This window comes from Microcaecilia unicolor, chromosome 5, assembly GCF_901765095.1.
Source record: "Microcaecilia unicolor chromosome 5, aMicUni1.1, whole genome shotgun sequence".
NCBI lineage: Eukaryota > Metazoa > Chordata > Amphibia > Gymnophiona > Siphonopidae > Microcaecilia > Microcaecilia unicolor.
In genome coordinates, this window is record NC_044035.1 from 133,500,775 (window position 1) to 133,527,196 (window position 26,422).

The 26,422-nt window shown below is 38.9% G+C and overlaps 1 protein-coding gene across 1 annotated transcript in view; it reads left to right on the forward strand.

Moving 5' to 3' along the window:
* GLUD1 (glutamate dehydrogenase 1) overlaps positions 1-26,422 on the forward strand; it is a 135,932-nt gene that overhangs the window by 77,133 nt on the left and 32,377 nt on the right. The window contains exons 6-7 of the mRNA XM_030203300.1: positions 23,204-23,383; positions 23,640-23,777. Coding sequence (XP_030059160.1) covers positions 23,204-23,383; positions 23,640-23,777 — 318 coding nt within the window. The remainder of the gene's footprint in view (positions 1-23,203; positions 23,384-23,639; positions 23,778-26,422) is intronic.

The following is a 26,422-nucleotide window of genomic DNA, read 5'->3' on the forward strand; positions in this document are numbered from 1 at the left end:
CTTTCATAATGAGGATCTGATCGCTCGTATTTTTCTGAGTCATAGAAAGAATCTTTTGCTTAGCACCGTGACTTGTTTCTCGAATGTAAGGTTAGAGTCTAAGATCCCGAATTGTAGCTTTTCTCCCGATATTAGGCGTATTTGGCTGCTTGCGATATTTTCCCCGAGCCAGAGTAGCTTGGTTTTTTGTTTATTCAAACGCAGATGGTGTTTAGTAGCCCATTTGTTATTTAAGGAGATCTATTTATTTATAGAGCTCATTAGACTGTCAGAACACGCTGACAGTTTGCAGAGAAGGAAAATATCGTCTGCATATCATAAGATAATATCTCCCTCGTGAAGGAGATTGCCCAGGGTGCTGAGATAGATGTTGACTAAGGTAGAAGAAAGGAGAGATCCCTGGGGCACGCCACAGCCCAAGTTCCAGGTAGATGAGATGGCTGAGTGACCCTTGACTCTGTATGATCCTTTTATTAGGAAGTTCTCAAACCATATCAATACTGACCTAGATAATCCTATTTCCGATAATTTAGATAGGAGAATTGTGTAGTTTATAGTGTCAAAGGCTACTGAGATGTCGAAGTGCAGTAGTACTGCCTTTTGGCCATGGCTTAATAATTGTCTGATCTTTGTTGTAAGTGTAAGGAGTAGTGTTTCTGTGCTGTGGTTCTGTCTAAAACCATGCTAAGTTTTATAGAGAATATTGAAGGTTTCTGTGTAGTTTTGCAGTTTAACTGTGACTTCAAGTAGTTTTGCCATCCATGGGATGCTTGCAACAGGATGGTAATTTTCTGCCTTGGTTAGATCAGCATTAGTTGATTTAGGCAGAGGGGTTAGGACAATTTCTGTAAGAAAACCTAGATATTGGCCCAGTTGGAGGTTGATGTTGACAAATTAGGTGAACCAGATTAAGATTTCTGGTGGCATTTGCGAATATGAGGGGCAGATGTCTACGGTTCATGTTTTTTTGAGAGTTTGGTCAGGGGAATTTGGAATCTGAAGGACCGGTAAGCTGCACTTCAGTAGTTGGAAAAATAGTGGAGGTGCTATTGAAGGAAAAGATAGTGAACTTCCAACAAGTTATAAGATCTGAGGCAACAGAGCTTTACCAAAGGAGAGTCATGCCAAACAAATCTGATTTCTTTGACTAGGTGACCAGAGAACTGGATCAAGGACATACACTCAGTGTAGATTACTAGGATTTCAGCAAAATCTCTTGATACAGTCCCTCACAGGAAGCATATTGATGCCCAAACTATGTCTCTTGGAAAATGAAATGTTAACTTTTAGTGCTGAAGTGATTCTTTTTTTTTTTTTTTTTACATTGCTGTCATGAAAAACTGTTTTAAAAATGGTTTGCAGATCCACTAGTGACCAATAACACAACCATAGTGACTAATAAAAGCTTTGGAAAATAGACTTTATTAAAAATGCTTTTATTGAATGTGATAGCATGGACACAGTATAATAGATACATGCTTCTTAGTAATCTTACATTGATTAGAGCAGCTAGAGAGCTGGCAAAGCTTAGACCATTTTATGGGAAACGTTTAAATCAAGCCAATGAATTATGCAGAACCCTTTATAAATATTGCATGACTTTTATATCTATTTAGCAGGCCTTGGGCTGCAGAGAATTTATAACTTGTAGGCAGTTTATGGGCTAGACCTACTTGTTAATGCACACCAAAAAAACGGGCCTGAATTTTGTCATGGAAATGGACAAAGGATGATCTAACATTTGCTTTCCCATTCATGATTTAAAAAAAAGAACCTAGGAGAGAATTGGCTCAATGGTTCTGTTAGTAATTCATTGCTGCTTTAGCTGAGAGAGTGGCTGAGTAATGGATGGCAGGCTGCCTGTACTGAAACACAATTTCAGCTTTTTAGCAATTACTGCCCTGATGTGTCTTTGGCAGAGACCCTTGTCTTCTACATTTTGGATCTCACAGGCTAATGCCCCAGTTTTTGGAATTAATTATACCAAGGAACTGTGGGAAAACATTTTGAATAATGCTATAAATGACTTGACTAGACTGATTTAGTTAATTCAGTTGCCTGTATGGAGTTTTGCTATGGAAACACTTTCCCAAGTTGCTTCCGCTGTTGGCATAGAGGAATGCTCTGTAAATAGCAAAATGTCCATTTTTTTCTGCCTGCTTTGTATGGCAGGAAGACTTCAGTTTGGCTGGATTAAGTTTCAAGAAACTTTTACATTTTTATTTTAGAATTTCAACATAACGTTCAAGCATATACTGGAAAAAGAAATCAGAAAAAACCCACTTAAAAGAAGAAATGAACACCACAATATTGCTGGAGTCAAGCAGGAAATATAAATATAGAAAATAAAACCCTAACAAGGCAGATGAATCCTATACAGTGACAGCCAGATTACGTGCTAACCAAAGGGAACTACCATCGCAGTCGGATCACCCTCCCAAGCCACCAAAAACTCCAACAATTGCTTAGGTTCAAGAAATAGTCACCATTAAATTTTTATATAACATAACAGGAAATTTTAACAATTATGATGCTCCCATCGCCAAGTCCCTTGGGCAAAATCCCCCCCCCCCCCCCCCCCCCCCAAAAAAAAGGTCATTACGACACCTTGGGGCAAGATTCAAGAAACATTTCTTCAACTAGCTATATAGCTAGGGCAGTAGATTTTCAAAACTTCCCTTTTTCAATCCAGCAGCATTTTCTTTTTTTGGATCATGAATAACATGCATCTCTCCGAGTCATGTTTGAAAAGCAGCTCTATTAGAGTACACTTTAGTGCAGTTGGTGCTTATCACCAACATGCAGGAGAAATTACATCTCTTTACAGCCTTTATTTTGTTCAGTTTATGTGGGCTGGCTTCTATTGAAGCCTCCTCCAGTGTCATAGGACCTCAGTATGGCGTAATCGCAATTGATTCAGTTCACACTGTTCGATAGCTGTGAACTGAAGTACATAACCTGGTGGTTTGACTTCAGTCTTTAGAGTGGGTGAGCTCCAGGCTCTACTATTTGGTCCATTTTACACTAAATTTTTTAATTGAGTGGTTCTATTTGCATTCATCCTCAATTTTGACCCTAAACTAATGTTAGATTTCCATCTTAGTCTATTGTCCTGCCAACATTTTTCCCAGTTCTTGTGTCCAGAAAGGTGAAAGCACACTGCATACATTGAATTGCATGAGAAACTTGGCCGCCTTTTTAGAGCAGACTAAAGCCTTTAGTCCACCCAACTTTTTTTTTCTTTCATCCCTATCTATTTGGCTAGCCAATTGCATTTTCTTCATATGCCTAGGTATGTTTCTTTTGAGGGTCATGTCATGGCTCATAATGTTAAGAGCTATGACTGTGTCAGTAGCCCACTTGATTAGCCTCCATGGAAAAAATTTAAACATATATATATGAATGTCTGTTCATACATTCACAACTTACTGATATCTGAAACGGGGCTACCAGTGAAACAGTAGGTTTACGCAGTCAGTCCTCCAGAATCTCTTTGGGGATTAGAATCCAACTCTGTTGTCCCTAGGCTCATTTTCTTTTCTGTTCCAGGCTTCCTAGTTAAAATTATATACACACACAAGGCTAGTTAGTTGCCACCAAAAACATGTTGATTGCCTGTTATAGTGCTTTGTTTTCCCTTTCAGTTAAAGGCCTGTAGCTTAGTCCCATTGTGAAAACTTGCTATCCTGCTTGTCCTTGTAGAAAACCTAGTTAGTTACCTGTAGCAGATGTTCTCCTTAGACGGCAGAGTACAAGTCCTTACATACCTACCCACCTCTTGGAGGAGTTATGCTCTACTCGAGCCAAATAATAGACTGAGGTGGTTTCCATGCGACAACAGTGGGTGGGAAGTATCTCAAATGCATGGTGAAGCATCTAGTATATACTAGGTTGGTGAAGCTTTCCTACAGACTCCATTAATGTCACCCATACTGTGAAGATGTGAATCCTGCTGTCCACAGAGAGCACCTTTTAGTTTGTAAACCGCCCAGTTCTACAAATTAATATGGGCGGTATAGAAAGTTTTAATAAACCATAGACTATGGATAAATAACTTGGTTGAACAATCCAATAGTTGTTGCAGATGTTTTTGCAGTTAGTGTGTTAACTTTGGCATTTAGTGGATAATTCTATAGAATCCACATTGTGAAAGCCTATTCTACAACTTACAGATTACATAAACAAATTCTCAATATTACACAGATCACAGTCAGGCTTTCGCCCCCTCCACAGCACGGAAACAGTATTACTCTTTTAGCCAAATTCAAGCAGGAAATAGCAAAAGGCAAAAACATCCTTCTCCTCCAATTCGACATATCTAGTGCATTCGACATGGTAAACCATAATATATTAATAAGATTACTAGTTAAGTTTGGGATTGGTGGAAACATACTTAACTGGATCAAGGGCTTCCTAACCACAAGAACATATCAAGTAAAATCAAATTCAAACATATCATCACCGTGGAAAGCAGACTGTGGAGTACCGAAAGGATCACCGCTATTACCGATCCTATTTAACTTAATGATGACCTCACTTGCCAAGTCCTTATCCAGCCATGGCCTTAACTCTTTCATATATGCAGACTATGTCACAATATACATTCCTTACAAAACCAAACTGACAGAAATCACCAATGAAATCAAACTCAGCTTGAACATCATGGACTCAAGGGCAAATGCATTTCAACTAAAACTCAATAAAGAAAAAATACATTGTCTCATCCTCTCAACACAGCGCCGACAACCCCACACCATACCCTTCCTATCTCAGACAGCCTGAAAATCCTCGGCATTACAATGGATCATAACTTAACACTAGAGAGCCAAGTGGCATCCACAACAAAGAAAATGTTCCACTCAATGTGGAAACTCAAACGTGTGAAACAATTATTCCCGAGGGAAACATTTCGCAACCTGATACAATCAATGGTACTAAGCCACTGTTTTAATTGTCTCCTCTTATAGACCTCTTTCTGACTCCGTCACACGGGGGACTAAAGGTACTTAGTTCATATATCAGGTTCTGTATAGTTTCTCTAACCTCCATTGTCACCCAATCATAAGGGGGTCTGTTCTGGGGTGGCATTAGGAGCCGTAATTGAAAACTAATTCCCATAACTACTGCTTACTGTTTTTCTAGATCTAGGTATATTCTGGACCATTTATGTTCCCACCTAAATCTTATTAAACATCTGTCTAAGTTTCTGCAAAGACTGAGTGTCACTTGTATGTGATCTACCTTGTAGACTAAATGTTAGGTAAAGAGAAGATAGAATCAATAAAAATAAAGACAGAGATAGGTTTAGATAGATAAGTACATTTTATTTCTTACCCAAAGACAAGTCTTCAAGTTGATACAAATACAGACATCAGATTCTGGTTTCAGCCGCACAGGGCTTCGCCGTCTGACAGAAGCTTTGGAGAGGACTCTCAAACTAAGCCAAAATCTCCCTTCTTTTATACTCTATCCTCTCCATAGAAGTGAATGGTGAGAAACCTTGCTCCTAATCTTTCTCACTTTCTGAGATCATACTTTCCCATGCGGTCTGCTGTCGGATGTGCCCACCTCCTTCCGTTCTCAGCTACTGCTAATTATCAACATGTTTTGGGAAGCGTTGAGATAACAGTTTCACATCTTCCGGCTGCAATACTTTTCATACCTTTCATACTTTTCATACCATCTCATGAACTCTGTATTACCTCTGTATCATTGTATACCAAAACTAATAAGCTCCATTTTATTCATCTGATCTTTCATTACAGGTGCTATATTTGAATTAAAAGTTGTACCAATTTGTGGCAGGACTCATTGTTCAGACCTGCTTTTTGCAGATTCTCAAATATTAAATCATTTACTTGTTGTTCGGCCTAGTCAGTACTTTTTCAGTTGTTTTAGGCTGCATAGCTTTACCCATCACTATTCCAGTGGATGGATCCCAAGCGGGGACACATATTAACTTACAGGAAAAGCAAGTCCTTGCTCAGCCAGTCATAGATTTTTAAACCTAGCTGGTATTTTTACAGCCTGAGTCCTAAAATCTGGCCTTCCACCCTTCCGGTGGGCATCTTGCTGTAGTATAATTATACATTCCCCACTTGTCACCCCCTCTGGAGAGGGGTGACACAAAGCTCGTCAAGCTCGTCATCATCCATTCCAGAAGGTGGCAAGCTATCAAACGAGAGGGGGAGTTTTGTTCTTATGGATTGCTAGCAGATATTATGCAAGACAGAAAACTTCACTCTTAGGTGGTATTGTTTTGGGCATATGGAATTCCCTTTATATTACCCAACCCCTTGGGCCTTAATCTTGATGTTACCCCTCTTGAGGCGTACTCAAACCTGTAGTGAGAGAGGTTTTATGAATGAGTTCATCTACAAAATCCCATGAAGTATAGGTATGCGGGTAATAGCAATTTCAGGTGGATCATACTAATAAATACTTTCAAGTCTTGCTATGACTTCTATTGTATCTGTTGCATAGTACATGGGGAGATAATCTAATGTATGTATCTCAGTGGTCCTCGGAAGGAATAGTGGTTTTGATTAAGCATTGTTATGGTGGCTCAACAAATATATGGTTAGTATTCAGATTGCAAGCTGTTTAAGGTTGTAGGTATTCAGAATCCTTAAACAGGTCGGAATTACTGGACCTTACTATTACTCATCATTAGCATCCAATCATGAGCACTAATAAGTGGATAGCAAGTATGAGGTTGCCTCATACAGCAAAAATGGTCAATCCTAGGAAAATTTATATTAACCAAGGTCATGCATGGATCTTGACATATGCATAATGACCTGGAAGTATGGGAAGCATTGTATATATCCGTTACCCCTACAGAAAGACATGCAGCTCAAGTAAGCCTACACCAAAGTTAAACAATTGCATAACAGGTTGATACTAACAGAGTTTACATCTACATTATGATATCTTAGCCAGTATTAGGGTTTGATGTTACCCTTGTATCTGAACAATATCAATTTTCACTTTAAATTACATAAACAGAAATGACGGGGAAACTCGTGGAAAAACAATTAGAACAATAAAGGAAATAATAGGAAATAATAGGAAAATAAAAATAAAACCTTTTCAATATCTAGACAGGATTGCTGCTAAACTGAAAATAAAACAAAATATGAATCTATAATGTCCATAAACAGCAACAGTAATTCTCAAGTTAAGTATCAGTTCTAAATTCTGAAGAATCTGGAAGATCTAACAGGGCTGGGTTTTCAGGCTGGCTTGCTGAAGGAAGTTGCCGGTCTTGAGATGGTTAGGCTCGTAACATCTGCGGCTGAGTAAACACGTATATCTTTCACATGGACCCAAGACTTGTGGTCCAGTAGTTTGCAAGGTGTAAAGGTCATTGCCACAACCTTGGGGGATCTAACATCATTTGGGCCAGGATAGATCTTGAAGATGTACTTGTGGTGTACAAACTGGGATCTTTTCATGTCTTTATTCTAGGCATACACCATCATAATCAGTCCATCAAGAGCCAGAGGCTGGCAAAGGAATAAGCAAAATAACTGTATGCCTGAATGACACATAGCTATATCTTAGTGGGCATAATCAGTGTGAATTGAATAGGCATGAAAGACAAGGTAAACATGGAGAAAACAGTGCTAATTAAGTGCAAAAGCAAAAAGGGAAACCAGAAGGGTTCAATAATGAAAAGCCAATTTACATAAACAACAATAGTATATATGAAATTATATCTCCTGATTGGTAGGGGTCAGAGCTTCAACTTCAACCCTCTTAATACTAGGAATTGGGATTTGCATAATATATCCCCACTTCTGGCTTGCATAACGTGCAAGACAGATTGGTAATCTTTACGAAGACATGATCAAATAACAATGGTTAAGTATGTGGAACAAAAGAGAAGATTACAAAAAAAACAATTAAAAATTTAGAGATGATGGTAAATGTTCAATTATTGATGTATGGAGGGCAATGCGTTGCAATCTATTGCCAATAGATATGGAATCTTCACCTACGATGACTACCATTCACCAAGGGTTGAGCCCTCAGCTGCAGGAGGCCAGCAGGACTTACGAGTTAGATGATTCAGAAAGAAGGGTAGAGCCCAAAGCTTTTTGTAACTCCAGTAAGTGGAGAGCCCATTTCTCTTGCTCATGGACCAAGCGATGCATCTGTCGAAACTCACGCTGAATAATGTCTCGTTTCTCACACCAGGTAATGTTGGGGTCTGTGCATCTGTCTTTTAATTTAGCGATTCTTTGGTGCAACATAGCCTTCAGATCAGATACATTATCGGGTAGCTCTTCTTTGCTAGCAGTCGTCTCCTCCATCTGGGGAAAGGCAAAACTTAAACAGACCAGTAGTGCAATTTATGTGGTTAAGTTATTGAAAGAAGTCAGAATGCTAGGAGGAGGGTCGTGGGTATAAATGGGGGCCAGGAAAGAGGCTTGGTAAGAAACAAAGCATTGAAAATGAAAAATTATAAAAATCCAAATGGAAGAAAAAAAACATTAAAAAGTGCAGCCACTTGATTGACCTTTTCAATCAGTCAAAGAAGTAGGGAGAAGCATATCGCTTTAAGACAAAGCCACCACGTGGTAAGAGTTAGTTGAAGCAAGGTGTTAGTTAAATACACAAAGCATAAATTCCAGGACCGTTACACACAAATAATCTACATCAGTTTTTCTCACAATCACTCACAGTGAAAGACAGAGAGACAAAAAGAGCAATAGTTGCCATTCCAGGGGGTTATTGTGATAACCTGTTTTAAATAGAAAGGAATTAGAAAGTGGAATGCATAATTTTCCTTATTTACGTCTGAAAGCTTCACCAAGAATACTACAAAATCTATGAACAATGCAAAATGTTCCCTCGAATGGCCAGTTCAAGGGAATATTTTCCGTATTTATTCCATATAACGGATAATGGTTATTAAATATTGCTTCTTTCTTAGACAAGGAAATAATGAAAAGCTTTCAGATATCACACACGCCATAAAGAGATATCAAAAATAAAGGCTTTATATTCATGGAATAAATTAAAAAAGTGAATGTCACATCAATTTATGCAGCGCAACAGTTAAAGCAGAAAACATTTTAACAATGAGCAATACACAGCTTATATATAAAAGGGATCTCGTATAAAGTAAAATGGCATAAATAAGTCAGTTCAGGTATATATATAAAAAAACATAAAATGAATATCCTCTGGGGATCGCTCACCCCTGCAGTTGATAAGAACTCCCCAAGGAAGGTATGCATAGAAACAAATAAATAACTTGCTGACTTAGTTAGGTCATTTGTGTGGTACCATAAATATACACTTGCCATTAAACCTAGAAAAAATAAAATAAAGACATGTCACCTGTAATAGAAACCGAAACATCACACCAATACAGATACAGAGAAATGGTTTCTGGATACTAAATGAGGAACTGAGTAGTATGAGTAACAAAATCAGATCGGGTTCGGGGTAACGCCTAGTCAATATTGATCCCTAGGTCTGTTCCGTGGTGGTTGTGGACATTTACGTGCGTAATGTCCGTATTGGTAACAGCGATAACATTGGACATCTGGATAGCGATCAGGACTAGGGCCAGAATTGTAGTCTCTATGTCGTATATTAGTGATGGGTGGGCCTTTTTCAGGTTGAGACCGGCGGCCACGATTATCTACAAATAAATTTCAGACCTGTAATTTGCTATAGAAAAATGAACTAGATTAGTAATATATATATTGCCCAGACCTAGAACCTGGTACAAGGTTAGTGGTTCAAAAGGCAGCTTCAGAGATAGCAAGGAGACCTAGAAATGATAATGTGCTAACAGTTTACAAAAACATGCAATGATTATCCTAATAGTAAAACATGCAGAGACATAACACAATCATACTCACGCATCTATTAATGTGCTCCAACAAAGGGATCCAAAATAAAAATTACTAATTGGCGGAAAGCTCAACGGTTTGACCGCAAGTGACATTAGGAGAAAGCAAGACAAAAGCTGTAAACAGAAATATGCCTAGAGAGACAGTACAAAAGTAAATAAATACGTAGTGTCAGCTATTATATATTTATACTACTCTATCCCAAATTAATAAATACTACTCCCCAGAGTGTGCTTCTAAAAACAAGAGTAATCCCAAAACTATCTTGTCTGCTAACGGCTATCAGCCATGAGTATAAACCCATGATAGAGCCCCCAAGAAGGGACATTGCAAACACTCCCAAAAAGAACTCAAAAGACCAGCGAACAAGGTCTCGCAAGTAGAAGAGCAGCGGTCCAACGGGGTTCCGCTGGTTTAGGGAATCACACGCGACCAACCATCCCAATGGACCTTTAAAGCTTTGGCGGCATCCCACACAATAGCGGCATCCACTCAGCACCCAAGCATGCAAAAATTTCATGGCTAGGCAGCATCCACATTACCTAACTGTCCTAAAAATAATTTAGATGCCCTAGTCAACCTGTATACAATCTCAACTAGTGTCTTAGGCGTCCCTGTATTGCCACAGCGATCATCTATACAGGTAACCCATAGGTGGGCAATAATGCCGAAACCGCAGGCCACTCCGAAAATGGAATGGAAGTCTGCTCCTGTTAATTGAGATACCGTCATCCATTGAAGGATCCCCTTCGATGGATGTAAGCCCCCAGGCATCGGTATCAAACCCAATAGTTATAACGTGACACTGGTATATAAGAAAACAATAAAAGTATAGTATGTCCCAGGAAAAAGCCCCTGAAAATTACTATAGAAGTGGTAGAAAAATAGAGAGAAAAACGAAATATTCCAAGGCAAAACAAAACAAATGTAAGCTCTTCGAGGAAGGCACAGTCATAAAAAAGTCATTAGTTGGAACACATTACCAGAACTAAAAATGCCAAAGACATCACTTGTCATGCAGCAATGGAAAATAGAATTTTCTAGCCAACAAGCCAGTGAAAGGAAACATCGATTTCAACAAAAGGCAAGAAAATGTATATTAACAAAGACATTATAACATGTGTAGTCGGGAGTTATAGCCCTAGAATAAATGAAATAAAGTTAAATACATATTAAATACTTTTGGGGCGGGTACCGGATAGGTTGGAAGTAGCATCTAAACGGGAAAACATAAGAGAAGCATATAATTCAATAAATTTTGAAACAGGACACTAGAATCGTGGTGTAAATATGACAAGTTAATACCTATAAATATGACAAATTACACTCAGAAAAGGAACATAGTAAATAAAATAAACCCAAATGCAATGGCAGGAGGCTGTTGTGCTTAAACAGGTGAAAGGGAAAAAAACAAATTAAAACATGTGATTCTTACACCAAGAACTTCTAATGATTCGGCATAAAACATACATACTAGTCAGTGACTGAAATGGTATGTCTAAATGATGACAAACAGAACAGCTGCAGCATTAGAAGGAAAGAGAAGGTGGGTTGGGTTATAAAGAAACAACAGGAAATAACTTGAGATGTGAAGCAACGCTGTATTATCATGGTGCGCAGCCATTATCTTCTCAATCGGAAAGATAAAACATATTTTATATGCATATCTATTAAGGTAAAAGCAAAGAAATGCTTCTTTAGCTCTTAATGTAACAATAAACCACTGTAATTTCTAGCAACTGTCTGTGTTGGATCCCGGTTTACAATGCTGTCGAGTAAAAAACAGAAAATTTGTTATAAAGACTTACACAATTTAATTCATTATAGAACCATATTATTTAAAAATGATTGTCATTCTCAGGACGTGGAAATATTCATCAGGAAATGTTATAACATAGCTCATTATTACAAGTGTTTAAAATAAGCCAGGACGAAAATCACAATGCAAGCGAGGAAGTGTAGTATTTCTTGTAGATAACGTTATAATATAGTCCTTAAAATGGGACTTAAATATGAGGACAATTTATAATTCTGACAATCTATAATACTGTTCAAAAAATCAATGTTTCCTGAAGATAAGCAGGCTTGTATTAAACTAACACGATAGTACGGTGCTGGGGCTGTATCTTATATTTCTTTTAAACGAGTACACCATTAAAATAGAGTACAAGAAACTAGAACCAGAGTATCGGAGATCCAAAGCATACGAGAATCTTATCTAGAGGGTAACATTGTGGTTAAAAGACTGCTTCTGGGAAGTAAAACTTTTAATATGATTTAGCAGTAATCCTGTAGAGAGTTTAAGGAGAACCAGAACATCAAAGAGGTTTACAGAAAATTGTTATAAGGATTTAATGTTGACGTGGATGTTATAGGAAAAGGAGAATAAAAACCAGAAGGGAAGTGTGCTTCCTGTGCTTAATTTGAGTTTACTGCTCACTGCAAGCATTGGACATTACGGCTACTGAAAATAGAACTATACAGCACATAAAAACTGTAAGTTTAATTTTTCATATTAAAACTTTCTGCTGTTATAATTTATCAGATCAAACGTATTGCAGTTCTTAGGAACTATTGTGTAAGGAACCAGGGAGTTAATGTTTGAGAAAGTATGACAATTCTAACTGCGTTATTACTTTACTTACTCAGATAGACAGCCGTAATCATTATGTGTTCATATGAAAGCTGAAACTGTCAATTCTACACTTAATACGACAGCTCCTTTAAGGCAAAAATTTCTAATGTCTTCTACTGTGTTTTTTTAAAATAACGGCAATCTAAATTTCATTACTACCAGCATATCGCTTGATTCTGTTAAGTAAGGGTTAATTTTTAGTTTCCGGACTAAGGCTTCCTAGAAGCATTGTAATGTGATCACAGGAAATCACACTAGGACAAAGAAGGAGAAAGCTGGGTTTTTTAAAGGGGAAAGTCAAGTAATGTATGTTTGAAGGTGTGGCACGATAAGGTCTATCAAACTGTCACTTGCAGCACAAAAAGAAAGAAAAACCTGTCTCGGGGTTAAAATCATGGCTCAGAGACAGAATGAGAAAGCCTTTGTTTAAGGGAGATGGAATGAAATAGAGAGCAACACCTAAAAGTCAAAGCAGTGTGAGCCGTGAATTTTGGGGAGTGGGAGATAACGTCCTAATAAAATGACACAAAAGAGGAGAAAAAAGTATGCCCTGATAAAAGGAGAATGCAGAGTAAGACTAAGATACAGTGAAAGCCAAGAAATACATCCGTACAATCTTACATGCTCAGAAGTGCACTTACAACGGACTTGGCAGCATGAGGCATGAAAAGATAAGTCATTTTACAATTATGGTGCCTGCTTAAGTAACCAATTTTGAGGGGAAACCGGAGTTGAAAGATACCTGTGTAAAAGACTGTTGTACCACTTCAGCATAGAACAGGGAAAAAAACGAACGGAAAAGGGGGAGAGGAGAGAAAAAAAAATCACTTTCTTAGCTTTTAAAAGTGAACTGTAGAGCCTCCTCTGCCAAAGCAGTGCTGGACTGATAAGGCAGCTAAAGTGGGCAAGCTTCCCAGAATCTCATGTCCTTGAGATAGTGAACTACAGCACTTGTTAGGGAAAACCTTTAAAAGCTACCGAAAGAAATGGCAGTTTCGGAAGCCTGGATAAGGATATTTAAAAAATGTGAGAAAAAGGAGTTTAGAACTTACAACTCTTCGGGCAAGGTGAAATAGATTTACAAAGGCAGATTCGAAGCCCAAGAGGGAGTATATATTTACTAGTAATGTAATAAGCTTTGTTCCGGAAAGAGAATCAACCCTCACAGCACATGGGACTGAGAAGGAAAAAGAAAAGTTTTCTAGGAAATCAAAAAATAAAAAAATGATTTCAGGTTTGCACAAGAAGCCAAAAAGGTGTATGTAAGGTATTAAGTTACCCCAATTGGTACCTTATAAATTTTACACGGACCGCAGACATATAGTGTAGGAGTCGGTAGAGCACCAGAGAGGAGGGCAGGGAGGATTATTGTGGCAGAAAAAGGGGGACAAGAACAAAATGTTGTGGAGGAAGGGATTCAGATTGGACTTAAGGAAAGAAAATGGCTATGGGGGTGGGGTGAGAGCACAGGACTGAACAGCTGTGAAAAAGAGCAATCAGTTGAACCACGCAGTAAATAATAAAGAACTGGAAATGCGCTTCAAAGTGAAAAAGCCAAGCCAGATTTAGACAGGTGGAAACCGGTGCCTTGTATGACAGCGGCATACAGAGATAAGAACTAAGAAAAGCAGAGACGGAACAGTATAGTTCACACAAAAAAATCCAAATCAGACGGAGTGCAGAGACACACACAAAGATGCAAAAGAAAAAGGAGCGGACACGCCCCCAGACAACAAGACGGCCATATATTGTTACAGAAGTTAAAAAGGGGAGATAACAGATAATCATACATGATCAGGAAATGTGTGTAACAGCTGAAAAGATAGCAAAGGAGCATAAGATAGAAAGTATATATCTGTAAGGAGAAACGGAAGTCAGAGGTTGTAATGTAGCGTAAGGAAAAATAGCCGAGAGAAATGTGGACAGGAAGGGGGGGTGTGGGCTGAGTGGTTAGAGAGAAAGCATAGTTCAGAAGACTGAAGGAACTGATTAGATAAGAGGAAAACAGCAGTTGGACGACGGTAAGCAGCTACAAATAATAAAAGGGACAGTCCCGAGACGTAAAAAGAATCTCGTGGATAACTGTTACAGCACAAGATCAAAAGTATGTGTCGCACACACAGAGTGAAGGCAATAGCAGATGTGAAAAGGTGGGGACTGTCTGTCAGTTTTGAAGAGTGGTTATAAGAACAGAGAATTCAAAAGGATTTTAAGGGAGAGAGCAATTTGAAAGCGTGCTGTTCTCCTAGAGTAAAGGGACTTCCCTCGATACGGGAACATACAGAAGAGGAAAGAGCAGGATTAGACCCAGGGGACTAATAGGAGAGGTAGGTAGAAGAAGTTAGGATGAAGGAGAACAGGAAAAGGGATTGGGGAGGAAAATAAGGTCGACAGAAGAAGAAAGAACAGAATACATAGTGAGAACAAGGGGACAGGGATTTGAAAAGGAGGGATTAAGACAGAACACAGGGTGGGATTGGAAGCAGAAAATGCGCAATCTCTAAGGATTGTTAAGCGAGAATTGCTAGCATAAAGACCAATCCAAAGATTTTGAACATTGAAATAAGCTTACAGCAAAACCCAAATCGCAGTCGCCTGGATTCGTTGTTATGCTTCATTCACACAACAAGCACACTCTTGCGCACATCACGCAAATCAAAGAGATGGACAGGATAGGAGAAAGAAAAAAAAAAAGGGTGAGAAAAACAGAACAGAATATTGAAAGACAGAAACGAAGGTTTGAACACAAATATTCAACCCCACTGCGTTAGTGCAGCGCAGGGCAGTAAGACGTTCAGGGAAGAAAGTAAAAAGACAGAAAAATAGAAGAGTATTTAAAGTAGGGGGGGAAAACGGACAAAACATTGGTGCCCAATACCCCTCTAATGGGCAATGTCCGTGAGAGGCAGAAGGACGGAAAGTAGCGGTAGGGAGAGGCAGGTGAGTATGAGAGAAAAAAGAGAGAAGGAAAATAAAGTGACAAGAGAGAAACAGAGAACATTTGAACGCACAAAATTAAGTATCCCCTCTTGCGTTCAAAAGAAGATAAAGAAGGGCAGCGAGTACTGTCAGCGTTCGGGGCTCACCACTGTTTTAATTGTCTCCTCTTATAGACCTCTTTCTGACTCCGTCACACGGGGGACTAAAGGTACTTAGTTCATATATCAGGTTCTGTATAGTTTCTCTAACCTCCATTGTCACCCAATCATAAGGGGGTCTGTTCTGGGGTGGCATTAGGAGCCGTAATTGAAAACTAATTCCCATAACTACTGCTTACTGTTTTTCTAGATCTAGGTATATTCTGGACCATTTATGTTCCCACCTAAATCTTATTAAACATCTGTCTAAGTTTCTGCAAAGACTGAGTGTCACTTGTATGTGATCTACCTTGTAGACTAAATGTTAGGTAAAGAGAAGATAGAATCAATAAAAATAAAGACAGAGATAGGTTTAGATAGATAAGTACATTTTATTTCTTACCCAAAGACAAGTCTTCAAGTTGATACAAATACAGACATCAGATTCTGGTTTCAGCCGCACAGGGCTTCGCCGTCTGACAGAAGCTTTGGAGAGGACTCTCAAACTAAGCCAAAATCTCCCTTCTTTTATACTCTATCCTCTCCATAGAAGTGAATGGTGAGAAACCTTGCTCCTAATCTTTCTCACTTTCTGAGATCATACTTTCCCATGTGGTCTGCTGTCGGATGTGCCCACCTCCTTCCGTTCTCAGCTACTGCTAATTATCAACATGTTTTGGGAAGCGTTGAGATAACAGTTTCACATCTTCCGGCTGCAATACTTTTCATACCTTTCATACTTTTCATACCATCTCATGAACTCTGTATTACCTCTGTATCATTGTATACCAAAACTAATAAGCTCCATTTTATTCATCTGATCTTTCATTACAGGTGCTATATTTGAATTAAAAGTTGTACCAATTTGTGGCAGGACTCATTGTTCAGACCTGCTTTTTGCAGATTCTCAAATATTAAATCATTTACTTGTTGTTCGGCCTAGTCAGTACTTTTTCAGTTGTTTTAGGCTGCATAGCTTTACCCATCACTATTCCAGTGGATGGATCCCAAGCGGGGACACATATTAACTTACAGGAAAAGCAAGTCCTTGCTCAGCCAGTCATAGATTTTTAAACCTAGCTGGTATTTTTACAGCCTGAGTCCTAAAATCTGGCCTTCCACCCTTCCGGTGGGCATCTTGCTGTAGTATAATTATACACCACTTAGATTACTGCAATGGAATTTATGCGGGATGTAAAGAACAAACCTTAAAGAAACTTCAGACCGCTCAAAACACGGCAGCTAGGCTTATATTTGGTAAAACGCGATTTGAAAGCGTAAAACCCCTCCGCGAAAAACTACATTGGCTCCCAATCAAAGAATGCATCACCTTCAAAATCTTCACCCTGGTTCTCAAAATCATCTATGGAGAAGCTCCGAGTTACATGACAGACTTGATCGACTTACCAATTAGAAATACATCTGAATCAACACGATCTTATCTAAATCTGCACTACCCAAGCTGCAAAGGACTTAAATACAAAACAACTTACGCATCTAGTTTTTCCTACATAAGCACACAACTGTGGAACGCATTACCAAAAGCCTTGAAAACGACGTACGACCACCTAAACTTCCGGAAATCACTAAAAACCAACCTGTTTAAAAAGGCATACCCTACCGATCCAACTTAAATGCCTAATCTCTGCAACACAACCAAACTAAAGCACGTAATGGGCATAACACAACTCTTCTATTCTCCGATTCCCTAATGTGGCTGTGCCGCATGAACTTGATCTCGCCACAACATCACTCTGTATTTGTTCACACCGGAGCCTGCAAAGGCCTCTCCGGTACTATGTAAGCCACATTGAGCCTACAAATAGGTGGGAAAATATGGGATACAAATGTAACAAATAAATATAAGAGCATCTGGGCATCCAGATTCTGTTACGGAATACTAGAGCAAGCTGGTATTGGGTGTGCCTTACATTTAAGCACCTGTGATTACAACAGACATAGACCTGGTATAACTGTGGCACCCACAAGTGGTAAGGGCACATGTAACTTGTGTGCGCATCTGACAGCCCTTCCCATGTTCCACTGATGTGAATGGCCCCATACATTTACATGCTATGCCACTTGTGTGCTCTTACAGAGTAGTGCTTAGGTGTTTTGGTGCCACATATGTGCATAAGTGTACATTTAACTGTGGAAGTGACCATATTCTGTATACTTAAGTGCTCAAGTGGCATCTAAATATGGGTGCCCTATTATAAAATTGCCCTTTTAATACACAGTATCTGTAAAATCAAGCCATGTTGTACATGTTTTCCAGCTCATTTTCTTAAGGACTGCCTGTCTAACCTGGCTATAGCTTTTGGGTAGGTTTCTGAAATTACTATTAATGTTTGAACAAAACCAAATGGGCTGACAGCAGGCCTAACCTATTTCATCACATAGGCACCAGTTTGATTCTTGCTGGGAATAAGTTTGCTGTCAGGTTGAGCTGTAAATTGCTGAAGGAATTCAGCATGAAAAATTTGATTTTAAGTAACTGTTAACATCTGTTTATGTACATCTCTGCAACATGTGTTACTTAGATGCTGGAATGCTGCTTAGAAGAGTCAGAGGATAAATTCTAGATACTATGGGGCTCATTTTCAAAGCACTTAGACTTACAAAGTTCCATAGTAACCTGTGGAATTTTGTACGTCTAAGTGCTTTGAAAATACGCCTCCGTATCACTTAGTCACCAGACTTCGGGCAACACAGCTCCTCTGACAGCCCAGCCAGTGCAGGCTAAGTATGTCCTACATAGGAGCAAGCTGATGTGGTAGCCCTACACATAGCCAAAAACTAAGTTGAGGCAATGGCGAGTATAGGTTAGAGGGAAAGGCTTGTTGGAAATGAGGGAGGCTGTGCCTGGGTGAGGCTTTTCCCTATGTGTCTTGGCCTTTTTGTGTATGTTTTCATGGGAGTGTAGCTAGATGTGTGCGTTTGTGGCAGCATGTGAATACAGTAGCAGTCCTTTGTAAAAGACTATATGAATATTCTGCTGAAAATAGGGGGTAATATTAAAAGGGCAGTTTTCAAGCAGTCTACTTTGGGACCAAGTCTATATGGGTAATTTGTATCCATTTTTAATTTGAAAACTTGCATGTAATGTAAAGTACCCATGGACTTTAACCTAGTGGGTAGTTTATTGCCTCCATAAATAGCAAATATGCAGTGGTAATAAAACTGTTACACAATAATAAATATTTAGTATATGTGCGGTATATGTTGAGATGGAGTTTTGAGTATTTGATGATAATGGCTAGCCTGTAGGCTGCATTTGTGGATACTGTATCATTTCTGTTGTGCTTAATAAAACTTTTCAAGTTAAAAAAATAAATATTTAGTATATAATATATATATGAAATAGATATGAAGAGCTTTAGTTACTCATAGCAAATAGTGGGTTTTTCGAAAACAATTGAAGACTTAAGTACTCAGTAATGAATATTGACCCACAAAGCTTTTATGGCGTCTGATCTGTATTCTTTTATGCAGTGAGTATTACCACTCCCCATTTTATTTTCTTATGCTGTTCACATGACAAATCCTAACAGTCATCCTCCACACAGTGACTCTTTGTACTTGAATATCTATAGAGAAATATCTAATTCAGGGGGGAAAAAAACAACAGAAAAAAGTATTTACAAAATGGAGATAAAGATAAGTCAGGAAAAATTGAAGCTGGTACAGCTAAAATGGTACAAAATGGAATAATAATTTAGGTTAAGTAATAGCAAAATATTTGTCATATCTAGTGGTAAATGGTCCTTTTTACTTTGGCACTAGTCAGATTTCTTGGTATCCTGTCCCAAGTCTTTATTTTTCAGGGTTGCTATTTTGACACCCTCAGCTCTTCAGCACCTCTGGAAAAACAACCTAGTCAAAATACTAGATCACATTTGGTACTTTTAAGGACGTTGTGTCACTTCTGCACTGAATCTGTTAGGTAAATCTCAAAATACACCACAAGAAGAGTACCTCTGAGAGAGCAACCAAGTGAGGAAAAATGCTTGACCTCCCTAAAAGACCAAAATTCAGAAATTTCTCAGAACACTCCTCTGAGTGCTCAGAATGCATATAAGATAGGGCCCCCTCATACCACAGGGTGAATTTCCCTCTAGGTCAGGTGGGGATGTACCACTTGTTTCCCAATCCTCATCACCTGAAGTATATGTGCAACACTCTAGAAACTGGACTTTTCCAGGCATCTGTTGGACTGAATACTAGTAGGCCTCTGTTTTCAGTAGCCTAAAACAAAATACTGTGTGGAGCCATGTGGGAATGTCCTTTTGCTCAATAGATTCTTTGAACTGCAGAAAGGAACTGACTAGATCTCATTGCTCGATGTTTGAAATTTAGACTATTAAATTTGAGACTTCCTATTATGAGAAGTGCTTTCTCCTGAATATTGAGTTTCAGTGGACTCCTGATGAAGGCGATGGTGTGGAAACCTGGCTTGTGTTGAGTCCAGATATCTTATCTTCTATCATTTTATTGAGTGGTAATTCGTGTTTGGTCCCAATAAAGGACTCCATACATTGGATCACCCAACATGTCCGTTTGCTCATTCCACTGTTGTTTTTTTGTTTGTGTCTTGTGGGATTGTTTTTGGTTTTCTTTCTTTTATTGTGAACTTAAATGATGTGTGCAGTCGCAGGAAGCCTATCGATCGATGTAAAACAGATATAATATGATCAAACCTCTAACTGTAGTTACTGTCGTAGCTGCAGTATTCTGCACTAACTGAAATCTGTGCAAGCTAGTTTTACTCAAACCAGTGAAAAGAGAGTTAAATTAGTCCAGCCTGCATGCATTATTTTCAACAGATCACAGTTAGTTAAAACAGGTTTTAGTTACGATATCATGTGAAGATTAAAAGAAAAAAAAGGCAAGATATGGTAGCATATCCAATTTTTAAACTAAATTTTAGTGCACTACACAGAGAGAGCCTAAGGTCTCAAGATCCTGTTCTAATAGCAGAGAATTTCCACAGATTTCGGGAAGTACACGTCATGCATGTTCATTACGAGAAACCCACATTGCAGATGTTTTATCAATATTGGAGTACCCCAGGGATCTCTGCTATCACTGACCCTTTTCAACCTAATGATGACCCCACTAGCTAAAGCAATATCCAACCAAGGCCTTAACCCCTACATCTACGCAGATGATGTCATGATATACATCCCGTTCAAACATGATCTAACAGAAATCACAAACGAAATCAAACTTAGCCTCCAGATCATGAACTCATGGGCGGGTACATTTCAATTAAAGCTCAACACAGAAAAAACACATTGTCTCATCCTTTCATCTCCACACAATACGAACAAACCCACACATATAAACACCCCAGACTACACCCTTCCTGTTTCAGACAACCTGAAAATTCTTGGTGTTACAATCGACCGAACCTCACGCTAGAGAGCCAAGCGAAAAATACTACAAAGAAAATGTTTCATTCAGTGTGGAAACTTAAACGAGTAAAACCTTTCTTCCTGATGGAAATATTCCGTAACCTGGTACAATAATTGGTTCTAAGTCACCTAGACTACTGCAATGCAATCTACGCTGGATGCAAAGAACAAATCTTGAAGAAACTCCAAACTGCCCAAAACACCGCAGCGAGACTAATATTTGGAAGAATGAAATACGATAGTGCTAAGCCCTTATGAGAAAAACTACATTGGCTCCCAAAGAGCGAATCGCATTCAAGGTCTGCACCCTAGTTCATAAAATTATTCATGGTGAGGCACCAGCCTACATGGCAGACATTATAGACCTCCCAACCAGGAACACAAAAAGATCAGCACGCTCTTACCTAAATCTCCACTTCCCAAGCTGCAAAGGTCTAAAATATAAAACAACTTATGCATCCAGCTTCTCTTACATAAGCATGCAACTATGGAATGCCCTTCCAAACGTCACGAAAAGAATACACGACCTAACAAACTTCCAGAACTTGTTAAAAACCTACCTGTTCACAAAGGCATACCAGAAAGAACCAACCTAAACTCGTGAACTCTGCAAAACAATCGAAACTCCTACCAGAAGTGGACAAAATCTAACTCTCTCTTCTTGATCACTAAAAATACTCTGTCATCTATGAACATCAACACTAGACCACTCTGTATTTCTTTTACCGGAATTGGCGATCGCCATCACGGTACCATGTAAGCCACATTGAGCCTGCAAATAGGTGGGGAAATGTGAGATACAAATGCAACAAATAAATATAAATAAAATAAATATTCAAGACCAAACTATGCTCGTGCATACAGACTTTCATGATCAGCAATTTGTTCTTAAGATCAGAGATACATTTTCTTGGTAATCTGTCAAGAAGATAAGCTGAATGTCAGTCGTAAAAAATGAGTCAGTGTTCCAACCATCTAGTAAGTTAAGTGAGAGGCATGATTCTTGCAGAACCCCTCTTACTAATCCTTTTTTGACAAAATTCTATGATTCCAACTGGATGTGAACATTTAGAAAAATAATAACCAAACATTTCAAAACTACGAGTCCATTCCAGTGCTTTCAAGATATTTAAGTAATTTATGATGAGATACTGTGTCAAAAGCAACAGTGAGATCTAATTGAACCCACAAATATGTGGCTGTGGCGATGAGTGTCGGAAAATGTATGTTGGGGGAGGGGGCTGAACTTGCAGTATATTGTCTGAGGTGATGAATTTACTTATACTTAGGTAGGGTTTTTATGTGGATGCAGATGCTCAGGTGAGATAGGCAGTGTTTGTGTGTGGCATCTGTTTTTGTGTGTCTGTAATGAGACTTTCTTTTTTTTTTTTCTCTCTCTTCCACTGTACTCCATGTTCTAGCCTTCTCTCTACTCTCCTTGTAGTGCCCTCCAGAGTAACTATCAAATACTTAAATTGCGCTGCCTTCTCATTGGTTGGCAGGACTGGGGCTCTGCTTCAGTTTGTATCATGCTGTGCCTGTGATGATTCTATCTGCAGAGACTGAGGACCTTTGCCAGCCTCTGTTCAACTGTGTTGCTAGTGTAGCTGCTAATGTACACTTGTTTAGTGCAAGTTGGGATTATGTACTTTCCAATTCACAGATTTCACCACTTCTGTGGGTCCCACACGTTCTTTTACACTGCAACTTCAACTTGTCTGTGGGTGATGGGGCCTGGCCTTCCTGCTGCTGCTTTGCCTGCTGTGTTTTTGTATATGCACAAACAAATACATATAGGCAGATGGACCTATCTTCAAAGATTGTTACTTCCTTGAACCAGTGCAACAAAGGTTTTCTTTCTCAGTTTTCATTATTCTTCCCTCTTTTCAAATACCATTCATATTTTTTCAAATGCAGAGTTTTTGAGACTTGTTTAAAATTTTTCTGGCAAGTACCTCTGAACATGAACATAGTATTGCATGGTTGAAAAATGCAGTCTTGGAATAGTATATGTGTGGGTTTTTTTGTTTTTTTTTTTTACCAGGGGAGAGAGGCTTTTATTTTATTTTTGATAATTTCAACATAATTCACAAGTATGTACTTAAGACTTTATTCTGAATTTATTTACCCATTTTGAATTGAATGCTCACAGTACTTTTCTCCTTCATATTATTTAGGACCATATAAATATTTGTTTTGCAGGACATCAATGCCCATGCCTGTGTGACTGGTAAACCTATTAGTCAAGGTGGTATCCACGGACGTGTTTCTGCTACAGGTCGTGGTGTCTTCCATGGCATTGAAAACTTCATTAATGAAGCCTCATATATGAGTATCTTGGGAATGACTCCTGGGTTTGGTGATAAGACTTTTGTCATCCAGGTAGGCTTTGGATGAAATGTTTGCATTTTGTTCATTTTCCTAGATACGAATGTTTGTGACCAACCTGAAATGAAAAAAGGAAAGCAACTATTTGAATAACTTATTTTAAAAGATACATTATCTGTGTTTACTTTTATTCAAGCCAATATGTTGCTTAAAATAAGTGACAGAATATAACCCTTTTACCTAGGTTAGATGTTTGGAGTTAGCAACATCTTCTGATATGGTTTGTGAACATTTTGTTTTTATTTAACAGGGGTTTGGTAATGTAGGCCTGCATTCGATGAGGTACCTTCATAGATTTGGTGCTAAATGTGTTGGTATTGGTGAAATTGATGGTACTATCTGGAACCCTAATGGCATTGACCCCAAAGAGCTGGAAGATTACAAACTAGTAAGTAACATAAAATAATGAATTCTAATAGGTAAGTTGAATATGGCCATTTTTAAAAATATATTACTGTACATATTGTTCATGATACTTGATATAAAAGGAGGGTGGTTCCTTAAATTAAGTTGCACAATTTGTTTTGTTAAAAACATGCTATTGGATTACAAAATTTCATGACACACATGCAGATGGTATTCAAAAGCTAACAGACATTATGCATTTCATGGATTAACATATTTTGTGAAGTTCTGTTAAATGAAACATGGCCCATGATGGAGTTGATTTACTGTCTAACTGGTTTAACGGAGCATAGTCTAAAGATGGGAGGGCCCCAAACATAAGCAAGAGTGGTGGGGTGGGGGAGGTTGGTGACAAGTTACCTCATGGTGGCTTGTAATCTGTTCCACCTGAAGAACACTACCTCTCTCTTCCCCAACATTTCATCAGTAATATTTCAGCCATACCACTTAGAACTTGACCTCCTACATTCTGTCCCATTCCCTCCTCCCCTTCCCTCAGGCAGGATAGTTGTGAATGTGCACTCTGCAGTTGTTACCTGCTTTGATACTTTTAACCCTATCGATATGTTCAAAATTGTGAGTTCGCATTATCTCTCCTCACTGCATATCTCCTACAATGAGATCAGTAGGGGAAAAGTTAACCTGTGAGGCTCGAGGATGTTCACAGTGCTGTTTGTTCACAGAGCTGTAGTGTACATCGTGGTATAGTTGGTTGCTTGAACTTGCTTTTCTGGCATTTGGTGGCCATTGCTATCTGTCCAAAGACAACAGTAGGTATTCTGAGGCTTTGGCAAGAACCACTATCAACATGCTGTGGTTCTCCAGTACTACAGTGTGTGGATGACTTTATCCTTCTGATTTAGGGCTGATAAAGTTTCTTCATTTTCAGTGGGGTGGGTGTGGGTGGGATGGTTAAGATGTCTTCTATGCTAGCTCTTCTCCTTCATAGATCATATGCCCTCTGCAGAACCCGCATGTACTCCATTACAGTAGTTTAGATGGGATAAAATCAGTGATTTCACCAATAATTGTAAAAAAACTAAAAAAAAAAAAAAAAAACAACTTACAAATTGAATGAAATTTGATGCGATGACCAGATTCTAAAGCGTTACATAAATAAAGGATTGACCTTGTTGCAATAGACAAAATCCTCACAATGTTAGTAGGACTCTTAAGATGAAAGTCTAGATTTCTATTAAAAAATTTGTTAAAATCTTGTATTGTTAAGTTCAGTATTGTGAGAAGATATAAGTGCTCAAATCAAACAACACTGACAATAAAAAAGAAAAAAAAATAATTGTGAACTGAATTATTAAAAAAATACCTGTAATGTACAATAAAGTGTTTTGATATGATATAAGTACTCAGATGATAATATTGACGGTAAAGAACTATTTCATAATACTTTTATTTAAATTACCGTATTTTTCGGACTATAAGACGCACCGGACCATAAGACGCACCTAGGTTTTAGAGGAGGGAAATAGGAAAAAAAATTTTTTTCCTTTTTCCCTCCTCACACAACCTAGGTGCTCCGGTGCGTCTTGTCCGAGTTCGGGATCGCCCTCCCCTACTCATGTCAGCGATGTTCCCTGGTGGTCTAGTGACGTTGGGGCAGGAAAGAGCCCCCTCTTTCCTGCCCAGCGCGCTGCTCTCCGTCCTCGAGTATGCTGCCTGACGGTCTCGGCGATATTCAAAATGGCCGCAGAGTCTCGGCGGCCATTTTGAATCTCGCCAAGACCGTCAGGCAGCATACAGGAGGACGGAGGAGGACGGAGAGCAGCGCGCTGGGCAGGAAAGAGGGGGCTCTTTCCTGCCCCGACGTCACTAGACCACCAGGGAACATCGCTGACGTGAGTAGGGGAGGGCGATTCCCGAACTCGTGGGGAGGGCGATCTGGAATCGCTACCTTCGGACTATAAGACGCACCCCCCATTTTCCTCCCAAATTTTTGGGGAAAAAAGTGTGCCTTATAGTCCGAAAAATACGGTAAGCTTTAAAGCTACTTACTGTGCAATAATGTCTTCCACCTAAAAAAAGGAATCCGAGGAGCATACTGGTGCACAGAAAAATAAGAGTCACCAGTGCAGTAGGGTTACTCTAGAAATGAAATTCAAGTATAGCATATATGGTATATGAGAAGTGCCACTGAACGGTAATTAAAAATACTTGGTAGGTCCAAGCATTAAAGTATGGTGGAGCTAATTCTAAAGGAGAAGTTGTCATACCAGATAATTTTCTTTTCTTTAGTCAGCAACACTGTTCTGCAGTCCAACCCTTGGAAGACATCAGCCCAGGCTTCTGAGTGTGCTCAGTGCTTCAAAAAAAAAAAAAAAAAATCCATTTTGCAATTGACAGCCATACAGGGTTCTTGTGATATGGCTATATCCTGCTATATGCAGACACCACTCTGTGGTAGTTTGCTTGCTTGATTATAATGCTATCTGCACTGCAGTGGTTGATGGGGCATATGGGTGCATTAAAGGGACCTTCTGCTACTTGGGCAGATGCATACTGGATTGTTCAGAGAGCACTATAGCTTATACCGGTGATTTCACTGGCAGAATTCAGTTTTTCTCTACTCTAACTGCTGGTAGAAAGGAATAATGCCCATTTGTGCAGAATGGT